The following is a 14,768-nucleotide window of genomic DNA, read 5'->3' as shown; positions in this document are numbered from 1 at the left end:
GTTACAGTGTAACTTTGAGCGTGAGCCACTCTATTTTTTTTTTTTAATGAATTGAGATTAAAGGCTAATATATATATAAAACATGTCCATAGGTTATTTAAAGAGGAATAAAAGCAAAGTCTGGCTCCAGACTTCTCCCCCATGTCTGTGCTTGCGTGAAAACTACTTTCTGTTGTGCACTGGATCTTGTCATCCCGCCTTCTCTTTTTCTCAGTTTTCTCTTAACGGGCTTCATCTACTTGTAGGCTCAGCTGCATCCTTGAAATGGTCCTCTGGCTCACAAAGTCTGTCTTGGGGTTCTGTGGTCCTGCCTGATGTGCAATTTAACCAGTCTACCGAGGGCTGCTTCATTCCCCCTTCTGGTTTTGTTTTTTTTAAATCCCATTTGCCAACATACAGTATAACACCCAGTGCTCATCCCATCAAGTGCCCTCCTTAGTGCCCATCACCCAGTTACCCTGTCCCCTCACCCTCCTCCCTTCCACAACTCTTTGTTTCCCAGAGTTAGGAGTCTCTTATGGCTTGTCCCTTCTGGTTATTTAAATCTTGAACACATGTCTGAGTTTATTCATTTGACCACAAAGAAGTCAGGAAAGTGACCACAAAGTGTGCCTGTTCAGGGAGGGAATGGAGATGGGGGTGGGGAGAAGGAGTCCGGAGATTGAAGGCTTACCTAGAAGCAAACTGAAAAAAGGCCAATTGGGTAAGGACTGTAGTTTTGTGTGGTCACAAAGACTTCATATTCACGACAGTTGGTATAGCAGAAATAAAGACTTGAGACTCCAGGCTGTTGGGTGTGCCAACCAGAGATCAAAAATCAAAAACAGTAAGAAGCAAATGATAAGGAAACGTGTGTGGCTGCTAATGGGAATGACAAGGTTTATTGCTTTATAAAATTACTGACGCATGGTTCAGTTGAGTTTTTAAATTTATAACATTTCTCATTTTTAGAAATGAAAACGTTTCAATGGGTATTTTTCAAATTTGCTGATTCCCTTTTTAAAGGTCCTATTTGTTCAGTGTGGTTTCTCCTCTGTCTCTTATCTCTTTTATTTCACTAATTTAAAAAAATGTATTTATATCTCTTAGTTTCTCTATTATCCCCAGTTTTATAGACACCAATCCTAGCTGTTACATTTGCTGACTCTCCCTCATGGTGATTCTTTCCACATATGGTTGGCAGACAACAGGGGCACAGAATTTTGAGTGGGAAAGATTATTATCAATTCTTCCATCAGTCAATTTGTCTTTTTGTGTAAAGGCAAGAACTTCTGGGGTGCCTGGGTGGCTCAGTCTAGTGGGGTTGTAAGATGGAGCTCTGTGCTCAGCGGGGAGTGTGCTTGAGATTTCTCTCTTCTCCCTCAGCCCCCTCCCCTGCTCTCTCTCTTTATCAAATAAATATTTTTGAAAAATTAAAGAATAAAAGCAAAAGTTATTATTAGATAGCAAAAGACTCAGAAAAGACCATCCATGTGCCCTTATTTACAATTAGATAAAATTATATACCAGCTAATTATTGGATGAATCAAAATAGTAACTTGAGAGCCTATAAGAAAAGAGGGAATATAAATGCTGGTGTTTATTTTCCCCTTCTAAGAACCCATTCTGAGGATATAATTTAAAATTTAGGCAAAGAGTTGTGTACAGATGTATACTGCGGTTGTTAAAAAGAAGGGGGAAAAAAGGAAGTAACTTAGATATCCTAAATTAAAAGAAATAGCCATATGGCAGAATATTTACAAAGAGTTACTGATTATTTTGAAACTACTTACGATATAATGTTAATTTTAAAACACAGGTTCCATAATATAAAGAAAAAAAGTCAGAAAAAAAGTCAGAAGTAAACATGCCAAGATGTTAGCAGTGATTGTCTCTGAATCATAAGATTTTCGATTTGGGGGGTATTTCTGTTTTTTAATACACTGTAAATGTCAATGATTCATATTAATTTCATAATCAGAAATGAGTAAAATGTATATAATGTTTTAAAAAAAGGAAAACTTTGGGGCGCCTGGTGGGCTGAGTCAGTAGAGCATGTAACTCCTGATCTCAGGGGTGTGAGTTTGAGCCCTGCAATGGGGAAAGAGGTCACTTAAAAATAAAAAAAACTTTTAATTTTTAAAAAATTTATTATTTTTATTATTTTTTAAAGATTTTACTTATTTATTCATGAGAGACACAGAGAGAGGCAGAGACACAGGCAGAGAGAGAAGCAGGCTCTATGCAAGGAGCCCAATATGGGACTCGATCCTAGGAATCCAGGATCACACGCTGAGCCAAAGGCAGACAGTCAACAGCTGAGCCACCCAGGCGTCCCCTAAAAAATTTTTTTAAAACGAAAACTTCTGAGAGTAACAACAGCTAAGAACTAAAATAACATGATTAGGAGAGATGAAACACTGATATTATAGTACATGATTTATTCTCAATACAATATAGCCAGAGCATCCTTTAAAAAGAGGGAGAGGAGGGGCACCTGGGTGGCTCAGTTGCATCTGCCCTCTGCTCAGGTCGTAATCTCAGGGTCCTGGGATCAACCCCTGCATTGGGCTCCCTGCTCAATGGGGAGCCTGCTTCTCCCTCTCGCTCTGTGTGTGTGCTCGTTCTCTCCATCTCTCTCAAATAAATAAATAAAATTAAAAATAAAAAGAGGGAGAGGATTCGAGTCATGTCTCTCCTCTACTCAAGACCCTCCATGGGGTTCCCCATTTCACTTAGAGTAAAACCCAAAGTCCTTACAATGGTCTAGAAGGACCAACTTGCTCTGACCCTGGCCATATCTCTGACCTCCTCATCCAGTCACACTGGTCTCCTTGCTGCTCCTCAAACCCACCAAGGACACACCTACTTCAGGGCCTTTGCACTCACTGTACCCTCCACTTGGAATACGTTCTGATCACATAGCCACATAGTGTCTCCAACGTCATCTTGTCAGTAAGCCCTTCCCTGACTCCCATGTAAAATATAGCAGCTACCAATGTTTCCAGCACCCTGCTCTTTGTCCTGAGCACTTTGTCACCATCTGTAACATGCCAGAATTTACTTTAGGGTGTCTGTGATCTCCTTTCCCCACAAGAGAGTTATTTTGCCTGGCACATAGAAGATGCTCAAGAAATACATGTTGAATGCTTGAATGAATATATGCATTAGATTAGGGGCTGCATGGCAGCCTGGGTGGCTCAGCAGTTTAGCGCCGCCTTTCAGCCCAGGGCCTGATCCTGAAGACTTGGGATCGAGTCCCATGTCAGGCTCCCTGCAGGGAGCCTGCTTCTCCCTCTGCCTGTGTCTCTGCCTCTCTCTCTCTGTGTCTCTCATGAATAAAGAAATAAAATCTTAAAAAAAAAAAGATTAGGGGCTGCAGTTCGCACTGCTGTACCACTGAGGTACATAAGGTGGGCAGCAAACCAACGTGACAGCCCCAGGGACATTTAACCAGTATCCAGAAAAAATAACATACAATTACAGTCAGAGAGGACAGAAGGGAAGCATCAAAAGGAAAGATAGACAGGAGTGTCTGGGCATAGCAGTATGAGTTTCCATTGGAAAATTCAAGTTCTCCCATTGGATGTGGCTTCTGCTGCAGGACAGAACACCACATTTTTATCACAGACTCAGAATCAGCTATGTGCGGCACTTAAAATGACATTCTAAATGCTCTATCTTCTTGTCGTGATTAGATAGTTTTTTAAGACAAAAAGGCATGAGAAAACCAATTACCCTGTCACTCTCTCACCCCAAAAGCAGGCAGGGAAATGCAGCACCCAGGTATGGTCCCCACAGGCACCCAGATGCCTAGACACATGCACTTTCACAGCCTGTCTACACACTCACCCTCCCAGCTGTCCACCGTGTGCCCAGTGCTGCAGAGAGGAAATGGGCCATTCCTGGTCCTGCTAAGTTATATCAACCTCTAGAAATTCAAGGACAAACTGATAGCATAATGCACAGCCTCATATTCTTTGCCTTAGAAGAGATAAGAAAATTCATCCTAAGTTATTTTGGACTTTTCTGGGCACCAGAGCACTCTGAAGATTAGGATGGGCCAGTGGTGGGCCCTGTGCGTGGCAGCTCAGGAAGATGAGGGGGTGTGAGGGCACCCTGTGGGGGGCTGGCCAGGGGCAGCTGCCTCCTCAATGCTCCACTAAAGTGTTCTGTTTGCTAAATTTGTCTTCCACCTCCTTTTCCCGGATAGCTCCTTCCTCTCTGTCCTCCCACAGCTTGGCAGGTGGAGGGGTGACCAGCACTTCATCCTGCTTAGTGTCTGCCACAGGATACTCTCTGGAGAGATTTCCTTTCTCCTGACAGTTGGTATCTGCATCTTAAAAAGGGAGCCCCCCACCTCCAAGACCAGAAGGACCTCAGGTTCAAGGTGGGATTTCTGGCTGGGTGAGAGGGAGGCCTCTGATATTACGAAGTACCTATCGTAGGCCAGACATTCTGTGCACTTTATACGCTTCAGTGACCTTGCTGATTTCCATGACACCTCTAGGAAATTGGTGCTTTCATCTCCATTTCAGGGAGAGAAATCAGGCAACTCGGGGCAAGACAAAGTGTTGATCCATACTCTTAAGACCTTCTCTGTTCCAAAAACACGGCAATGACAGATAAAAATATTCTAAAAACAAACAGAAAACTTATCTGTGTTTAAAAATAAGATCTATCTACCTATCCAACAGATCAGAAACTCCAAAGTTACTATTTTGAGGGGCTGAAGACAGAGCCTGCTGGGGTCTGGGTACAGAAGCAGATGGAGGAAGCCAAAAGCCTAGCCTTCCAGGGAACAGGGGTTAAAAGTGGTGCCTGGGGGGTGGGGCCCAAGAGCCAGAGTCACTGAAAATGGGAACTGGTGAAGGGATTTCCCACCTTGAGAAGGAGGCTGAAAAAAGCAGAGACTGCCTCCTGGCCCAAGACCAAGAATGTGACCACTGAGGCAGCTGGAAGTAGCACACACACATCCAGGGCCTGGCTAAGCTGCCTGGCGTGGTGATGCTCAGCTCTGGGCACTGTCACTATGGACACACAGCCCATTGCTAACCCAAGACACCTGGCTCTGCACTGGCATGGGAGGTGGGAAGAGGGACTCGGGACCTGGGTGGAGGAAACGCAAGATCTTTTCGCAAGGACAGCTAAATGGAGGTGTTGGGAAGGGAGACAGATGGACTCCCACTCAAGTGTACAAACACAAATTCCAAAAACACCTGAGGAAAGCAGACGCTAAGAATGGCAACCGACAAAACCAACAGTTGGGAGTTAAACTCTAAAGTTTAGTGAACTAAAGACTCTCCAGAAAGTATCCCAGCAAGATAAAGAAAGAAACAGGAAAGAGCTGTTGGGAGCTCCAGGAGGATGGACTGAGGCTCTACAAAATATCCAACGGGACTTCCAGAAGAGGAGACATGCATTAGCAGGAGAGCAACATGTAAGGACAGCACGGCTGAAAATCTCCCATAACCGAAGACCTTTTATGGATCCTCAGATTAAAAGCCCATTATTGGTTGCCAAGCGAGTTAAGTGAAAAAATAACTCCACATCTGGAAAAGCAGGGGATCTACTCCCTGGTGCCGGGATTGTTTTGTTACCACACTCCCCATCTCATGACCCTCTCCAGAGAGAAGCTGCCTGCCAATGTCCTGCTCTGTTTTAGCCCCGATCCTGGTGCAGTGAAGGGGGCTCTGGGTTTGGGGTCAGGAGACCTACTTTGAGTCCCTGATCATGATTGCCTCAGAGAACTCACTGAGCCTTGATTTCTTCTCCTAAAATGGGGTCAGAACTAGAATTATGGAAACATCGCATCAGAAGGGACTTTGGTCCCACAACAGACCACGGCTGTGTTTGGTTTCTAGCTCTTCCACTAACTAGCACTGTGCCCCTAAGTTAATCTCTTGTGTCTCCATTTTTCCATCAATAAAAGAGGATAATAATAGCACCCACCTATGGGGTTGTGTCAGGATGAAACAAATTTATTTATGTAAAGAATTTAGTGCAGTGGCACTAAATTTAGTAAACCCTCAACCTGGGATAGCCATTACTATTAAAATAATAATAACCTTGCCCAAAATGCTGCATGTACCTACACACAGTGTGAGGGGCTTCCCACTGAGACCACAGAACCCAGGCAAAGCAGAACCAAGGCGCATGCCAGCTCTCCACTATGGAACAGGCAAGCACCCACTATAGCTCAGGTTAGCCCTCCCCACCCTTCTCCTTGGCCATGCTTGGTAGGTCCTCCTTGGCCTTTAAAGAAGGCCCTTCCAGCGACCACCCATGAATTTCCCCAAGTGCAAGTGTGCTCGGACCTGCCCCAGCCCACCTCCGCCTGTTGCCCTGGGCATCCTACCTCTCTCTGCTCACTGCAGATCTTACATAGCCACAGAGGCCGCTTCTGGCCAGGGGAGGCCTCAATTCCACATTTGGTGCAGACTTTCTACAAGAGAGAGGACATGGGAATGTAAGCACTTCAGCTAATTCCTCCTCAGCTTAGGGGCTGAGAAAACTAATCAAGGAGCCCTTTGGCATCTTCCAAGGGGATGGTGTTAGCTTTCGGCTGTCAGAGTACACAACTCAGAGGGCACAGATCATCTGTAGCTGGCTTTGGGGCACAATGGATGTACCCATCCATGCATTCACCACGATATAAAGTCATCACTACTATCTCCATTACATTCTGTTTGGATCACCAGGCAAACAACAGAATATGATGTGGCCTTGACTTAGCAGATTGTGTCAATACTTGGTAATGCAGCCAGGAAATGATATTATTCAACACAGAAAACACACTTTTGTATATAACTGCACAAAAACCTCACACCTGTGCCTGACAAGATGAGAAGGTGATTGAGTGAGAAACACCAGTGACAGCTTTATGCCCTGTTGCCCACAGAATGATTCCAGGAATCCTATTATGTAAATATTAGGCCCATTTCACAGGTGAGCAATCTGGGGTCAGAGTAGTTTGAAAATTTGCCCCAGTTCACATAGCAAGTAAATAATGCACTTAGGTATGACTCTAAAGCCATTATATGATTTTCTTTAGACAGACACACAAGTAACCAGAACCTAATTTCTGCAGTGTTTTTCCTTCTATGGTGTTGCCTAAGTTCCTAACCTCTGCATCATTTCCATCTTGCTTCTCTGAAACACATAGCAACAAGCGGGGGTGGGCAAGGCCAGATGAAATCCGCAGGGAAGCAAAGGGAGACTTCATGGGGCTGAGATGAGTTTCCAGCGAACCCAGGCAGAGGATGATTCAGTGACAGTGCGTCCTCCTCAGAGAGCTGTCCCACCAGCTAATCAATCTTCCTACCGCAGGGCAGCTGCCCGGTCTCTGCCAGGCTGGGGGGCTCTCTCCTGTCTCCGGCCACCCAGGGAAGTCCAGAGCTGTAGCTTGGCCTTTTCTGCAGGCTGCCAACTGAGCAAGAAGCACACTCTCCTCCGAGAGGAAAATGTCACCAACTTGGCTTCCCAGAACATGTCGTCACCCGGCTCAGGTGGCTGAGCCCAGCGCTGCAGGAGGTGGGACTCAGCTCTCAGCAGAAGGAAAGCTGTGATACATTTGTGGGGGGTAGACATTTTCTATCATTTGACACTCAGGTATGAGAAGTGTCACTTTTATTTCTCCAAATAAAATGGAATCTGCTTCAAGCTCTTGTCTGTCGGGGCTAGAAGAGTCATCTACCCAGCTCTTGTGAAGGTCCTATGCTTGGGGTCTTGGGTGGTGTGGTCCCCCATCTGGGAAGCGGTCAGTGAGTGCTGTCTGGGCTGCTCACTGCTGTGCTTCTCTCCCTCCTGGGCTCCTACAGTCCCTCAGAGGGGGAAGAGGCCCAGCCACTTCTGTACCAGGCCTGGGCTTGGAAATCTGTGACAGGCTGGGGCTTGTGTCACCAGGGACCAAAAGCCCTGGGCTGACCTCCCTGACCTAGTCTGGGGATTCCTCCTACCCCACCTGACAACTGTTCTACCACCTAGGACAGGGGCTCCCATAAGCCCATCAGGTGGGCCTCCAAAAAACCTAATGTGGACCTTTCTTCCTGGGGGGAAAGAGAGAGATAGGAAGCACTGAAGCCAGTTGGCTGTTTTCCTTGCTAATTCCCACCATCCTGTATAAAATGGGACATGTGGGGATCCCTGGGTGGCTTAGCAGTTTGGCACCTGCCTTTGGTCCAGGTTGTGATCCTGGAGTCCCAGGATTGAGTCCCACATCAGGCTCCCTGCATGGAGCCTGCTTCTCCTCTGTCTGTGTCTCTGCCTCTCTGTGTCTCTCATGAATAAATAAATAAAATCTTTAAAAAAATAAAATAAAATGGGACATGTGTGAAACTAAGTGTGGTCCTCCCAGAGAAGCAAGATTTTCCTACTGTAGGGTAGGATGACAGCTCGCCCTCCCAGCATGCTCTCCTCCTCCCAGTGAAATGAAGGTGCGAGGAATAACGAGAGAGTAGAGGACCAGTTGCTACCATTTATTGAGCAATGGCATGTGCCATGCACTGGGACCCTGACGACAAAGTATGAATGAGGGCGGGGATATCACCATCTCCATTATAAAGATGAGGAAACTGAGGCTCGGAAGTGTTCACGATTGCCCAAGAACCCCAGCTTGCTGGGGGCAGTCAGGATTTAGGAGGCTCCCTTCTTCCAGATCTCTTCCACCATTTCTTCCAGGAAGAGCTGGATAACTCCCTCCCCTGCCCAGGTGCCCAGCTGATGCCCATGGCTCTCCAGGGAGCTGGTTCATGTCCCTGGGAGTGGGGCTGATGCCTCTCGAATAGGCAGAGAAGGCAACGCAGGATGACCCTGAGACAAGGCTTTGCCGGGGATGGGGGAGCAGCCACACTGCTTACCAGCTGCATGACACAGGTTCTAGGAGCCAACACCTGGACGTGAGGCTAGGAGGGTGGGTGGGCACATGCCCTCTATAAATATCTGGCTGAATGAACATCTGTGCTATCAGGGGCAATGCAATAAACTAGAACAGAGTGCATAACAGCTGTATTGTCTTCTACCCACAGACCCATCCAGCCTGGTGACAGGAGTGGCATGGACCAGTGGCACTCGAGGCTGGGTTAAAGGCTGTTGTTGGTCAACTCCCAGTCTGGAGGGCAGGAAGAGGGATGGGATGCATGTCCCAAATGTCCCCCTGCCTCTTGTCCTGTGGAGTGCTGTGGGGCGGTTCAGAGGTGGCACAGGTGGCACAACAGGACACATCTGCTCCAGCCCATGCACAAGCCTGTTTTCAGGTGACCAGCCATCGCTGGTTGAGCCACAGTTCTCGCTATTGCGCTGTTGTCTTCACATGCCTGCAGCATCTCTGGCTGGGGAATCCAAGCCAGCAAAAAGATATCATGCTCCAGTTCAAATAATACACAATTGTTGCTCTATTAAATCTTGGATCAATATGTGAATAATGAGACCTTTCACCTTATGGGCTTGGTCTTTGTTCCTAGGTTCCAATAAAGAAAATTAGGCAGGTGGCATTTTAAAAAGCCAGGGATAGAGAGGGCAAGCCAGCCACAATATCGACTCGGTGGAAAGGGAACACTGCACCATTATGTCGGGATGGTCTCGGGGCCTGAGGTGCTCACTGACTTCTCTGCCTGGGGAACTGAGCTTCCACTGAGCAGAATTGCCCTAGGGGGAGCTGGTACCAGCTTCCCTGGCATGGCTGTCTCTTGCTTCCTGCAGCCTAGAACTGTGTCCAAGAGTGAAATAACACGAGTCTAGCTCCTGTGCCTGCCTCCAAGCAGAAGTGACAAAGTCTCAGGCCTGCAGCCTGCCCTTGTTCTCTCCTTGCCCTTACACCTTCCTCTTGCAAGTATGTGTTCCAGCTCAGAGGGGTGGCTCAGGACACAGTCCACGGAACACAGGCTTTGGGGCAAGAAAGCACAGTCCACCATTTAGATGCAACCTTGGGATTGTTTCTAAGTTTCCCTGAGCCTCATTTCTTTGCTCATAAAATGGTGGTAATAGGCAGACTCCTGCCACTGTTGGAAGGATCAAGGGAGATGATTCATGAAAGTGCTCAGCACACTGCGTGGTAAAGAGAAGCAACAAGCACCGTTCTTTCCTGCACACCTGTTTCAGTGAAGGGTGCCAGCACTCATCAGTCACACAAGCAAACCCAGAATCATCCTTGGTCCCCATGCTCCCTCCTTCCCACCAAACAACCCACTACTAAGAACTCTACATCTCACCTGACATTGTCACCTCCCCTCTACCGTGCCCCCACTCCACCCTGTGGTCACCTCCAGTGCCCAGCCTGCACTGCAGCCTCCCAGTAGATCACACCCCTATCTTGGCCAGCTTCCAGTTGGTTCCCGGCATAGCAGCAGGAGTGATCTTTTCAAGATGCAAATCTAATCATGTCATTTCTCCTGTCCCTGCCAGCTTAAAAGCCTCCAGAGTCTTCCCACTGTTTTCTGGATGAAGACCACCTGCTTTTACATGCTGTGCAACACCTGCTCAGGCTGGGCTTTCCTCATCTGCCTCAGTTTACATCCCTCTCCCCTGTTTTACTACCTTGCTCTCCATGTGCTGAGACCTAGCCTTGCTGGTTTGCCTTTAGTCCCTGGTCCTCACTTGCTGCCTCTGCCACAGGACCTTTGCATATGCTGCTCCCTCTGTCTGGGATATACTAGGCCACACTCTCTCATTGTTAACCTATGCATCCTTCAGACCTCAGCAAAAGCACCACTTCGTCAAGGAAGTGTTCCCTGACTTCTTACCCCATTGGAGCTTCCATAACAGGCTCTTGCCTCTTTTCCTCCATTGTCATGGTCAAGATTTTTTCCCTTCACTGTCACTGCCTCTACTAGGCTGTCATATCCCCAACTGTGGAGGCCATGTCCATTTCTGTTCACTTTCCTGTTTCCATGACTGTCACAATGAATATCTGCGAAATGAATAAATGAACAAATAAATAGGAGATACTTTTAGTATTATAATTGAGAAGGCAAGACATAGTCCTTCCTAGAATGTGCCAATTTGTTGGGGAGATGGCATGTTTTCCTGCCCAGAGGCAGGAAACAGTATGCACCACAAGCCAGGGTGTGCACTCCTGTCCACACCAAGCGATGTTCACCAGCAGGGCAACAGGAGAGCCCATATGTAGGGCAGTGTCCAAGGTGGTAGGAATGCTGGCCAGGTGGGCCTCACTGTTAGGGTATATGGGGCATGAATCGAGGCAGCCCAGTCACAGAAGAAATGACACTGAGGGTCCTTTGTTAAGGATGGTGTGGTGGGAGGGATGTGTCCCCCACCCTTTGTGTGACTGCTTCTGCCTGCTGCCCCAGGGTACACTCTACAGGCCACCTGTGTGTGCAGACTCAGCCCAAGATCTCATTGGGTGCCCTTTTCAACATCCTCATAATCCTGGCCACTTCAGTTACCCCTCTACTCCCTGAAACTGCACATTGCAATCCAACAGCATCACCTTCCCACACTACAGCCAAGAAGCAAAAGTACAAGGTCTATGAGTCACATGCACCAGAACTCAAGCACTTTACTCCCAGGCCAGGCTTTCACATCCTCAGTGTGAGCCCCTGACCTGTTTCAGGGAGATCCCATGCTCTCTGGGGGTTCCCAACCTGCTGTCAATTAGGAGAAGGGCGGGGGCGCAGCGCCAGCACTGGGCAGGAATGACGCTGCAGGGCATGCAGACTCCAACACCTCCCAGGAACAGAGGTCTGAGAGCATTTAGCAAGTGGGAAACAGCCATACACCCCTCAACGGGTCCTGAGAGCTTCACAGCATTATCAGTTATCACACAGAAAGCCACACTTGTGATGCTCAGTCAAGCAAAAAGAGATGAAAATGTGCTCAAATGTTCCATGCAAGGAGACCAGAAGATGTCCGCTGCGCTGTAGAAATGAATATTTAAGATGGCTAATTTTAAGATATTTGATGCTTCAATTCAACAAACACTAGGGATGCCTGGGTGGCTCGGTGCTTGAGCGCCTGCCTTTAGCTTCAGGTCATTATCCTGGGTCCTGGGATCAAGTCCTGCATCCCCCCACCATAGGGAGCCTGCTTCTCCCTCTGCCCATGTCTCTGCATCTCCCTCTGTGTCTCTCATGAATAAATAAATAAAATCTTTATAAAAAATTCAGCACACACTTGATACTGGATGTAAGGCTCTGTTCTAGGAAGGAAGGGGATGAACAAGGCATGACCCCTTGTCCACAATGACTCAGCTTGGGAGGTCCCACTGAATGGAGGAGTTTATGAACTGACAAAACATCGAGAAAAGGACTTTCCTAAGAGTTCCCATCATCTGAGGGTAATCTGGAGGGGAGACGCCATCGTGAGGACCAACGCTGCTGTGATGCTCACGGAGTGGCCATCCCATCCCCATGGAATGGGGGAAGAAACAGCCCCACCTGAATCACTGTAGCACCTGTATGAAGCCACATGAAGACCAAGCTTGCAAGCATGCCCCTCAGATCACACAATGTGCTCCCAGGGCTAGAGATCAAATCCTCAACAAGGAACAATCTGCTTTGGCTGGAGAAAGCTATGCAGCAATAAAAATGCTGACAATGGAAACCAAAAGAGTGAAAACAATCACAGTGAAGCTGTATTTGTACTGAAATGGAGCAATACTCACAATAAATTAAATTTAAAAGCATGTTATAAACAGCATGCATGGTGTGATTCTCCACCATATAAATATGTATAAGTGCCTGTATCTATTTCGAAATCAATACATGTACAGGAAAATATATGGAAGGATAGTGCCCCAAATGTAAATGAAATTGTGCTAAGTCAAAATCTATTTTAAATGGTTAAGCAGAATTCCTATTTAAAAGAAGCCTATGCTAAATGCTTTGGGAAATCACTCGCCCCAAGTTCATTTTCTGGCTGGATCTGGATTTTTGTGGGTCAGGAAGGATTAAAGAAACTGAAAGCACATGCATGAATAGGCAGGAGACAGGGCTTTTTGGTTGACTATGGCTCAAATGTCGATAGTCAGCCGTGTCCCCCAGCCTCTCCCAGATGTTGTCACTGAGTCACTGACCACCCCCCTCCCCATCACAGGCTCAGCACTGCTCAACCCTGGAGTCGTGAGGCAGGTTAGGAGGTGCTTCACCTGCCCCAGGGGCCAGGAATGCAGGGGCTGGGGATGGACTTGTGGCCACACATTCAGTATCTGGAACCCAGGTCCTGCTGTCAGAGGACCTCAGATAGCTGAGATACTGAGGTACATATTATAAATATTTATACACTTTACTGAGCACTTATGCTACACCAGACACCAAACTACAAGTGTTTTATGTAGAATCTTACTAATTTTTATAATAACCTAGAAGGTGGGCATTACTGTCCCCGTTTCATATATGAGGGATCTGAGGCTTGAGGGTTAGTAACTTGACAAAGGGGAGCTGGGATGTGAACCTTAAGCTATTTGGGCCCCAGGTAGCTGCTTAAGCAGATACTCACCCAAGCCTTCACCCCACCCTCACCCCCACACAAGCAGAGCTGGCCCCTCTTCGGGGCTGCAGACTAGGTCAAGCCTAAAGTGGGAGAGGACACAGCCTGGTGCTGTGTCCTTCCCATTCACTGGGACACAGCCTGGGGGCCAGTAGGGCTGAAGGCACACTCACTTTAGCTCTGACCACTTACAAACATGGAGTCACTGGGGCCCAAAGACATGCAGCCTTGACAATGCCAGCCTTCTGCTGCTTCTTCAGAGACAGAAGCCAGAAGACAACAGGAGAAGAATTTCGGAGGGAAGTCAACTCTCTCTGTGCTCCCCCCATATGCCCAGCCCAGGAAACACCAGCTCTCTCCAACCTGGCTGTGGGTGGCAGGTGCAGGGCCATGCAGGGCCAGGTCTCCCCTCTTCACCCAAGATTCCGGGAGGCTTCACGCTCAGCTTTGAGCAGGCCCACCTCCACCAGATGAGCCACCGATGCCTGCCCATCAGCCACCCCCAGGCCCCAGCCCCCAGCTGCCTCTCCCATTTGAAAGAAACCACGGCAGATTTCAGGAACACCTCACCCCAGCCAGTCAGCACTGAGCCCTGAGTGGACAGGGGGGTTCAAAATAGCAACAGAGAAGCCTCTCTGGATTGTTAACATTCATGAGCGCATGATAAGAAGTTGTGCTTACATGCGGCTTTGGGTCATCTCTGGGCTCAAGCCCCATAGTGCGTGTCTGACGGGGATATGGCTACTTTGGGTAAGATGAAGCTGCCAGGCTGTCAGGGGTGGGGGTATGGATGCTGCCCCACCTGCCCCCTCAACCCCACTAACTCTTTCAGGTCCTGCTTATCCTCAGCATCACCTTTCAGACCAGACCCCGTGTGTCTGACTTTTGCCTCTTTTCCAGACAAACATGGGAAACAATGTGTGTCTCAGAACTTGCCACTCCTCTGAGAATGGTCCTATCAGGTCCCTGAGCACAACCCTCCTAAAACCTCCTGGGCCCGGTATGCACCTTGGGGCTCCCCTGTCCCTGAGCCAAGTGGCCAAGGGAGAAGAATATACGTGGTCGATGGAGTTCCACCAGCAAGCTCTCCATAAGCTCCGAACATGACCTGCCTCCTCCTGCTTGGCTCTAACAAGTCCTGGGACTAGAATCCTGAGCCCTCACTAGCTCCTTCCAACACAGGGGAAGGACTCCTGGCTTTTGCACCCTGCTTGCCAGCCTGGACTCCTGGAACTGATGGTGGCAGAACCCTGGCTGAGCACATCTTGTCCCCGACTCCTAGCTGCAGGTCCACTGGGCTCCACTGAATCTCTGGAGGCTGAGGCTCTGACCAACAGGCTCCCAGG

General features: G+C 48.0%; 1 protein-coding gene across 1 annotated transcript in view; it reads right to left on the bottom strand.

Annotated features, from left to right (window-relative positions):
* Window positions 1-14,768, bottom strand: part of RPH3AL (rabphilin 3A like (without C2 domains)) — a 146,216-nt gene that overhangs the window by 44,792 nt on the left and 86,656 nt on the right. Inside the window, 1 exon segment of the mRNA XM_072747929.1 lies at window positions 6,338-6,424. Coding sequence (XP_072604030.1) covers window positions 6,338-6,424 — 87 coding nt within the window.

The sequence above is a fragment of the Vulpes vulpes genome, chromosome 2 (genome assembly GCF_048418805.1).
Source record: "Vulpes vulpes isolate BD-2025 chromosome 2, VulVul3, whole genome shotgun sequence".
Lineage (NCBI taxonomy): Eukaryota > Metazoa > Chordata > Mammalia > Carnivora > Canidae > Vulpes > Vulpes vulpes.
Note: the sequence above shows the minus strand (reverse complement) of the source record. Positions and strands in the feature narration are given on the sequence as shown.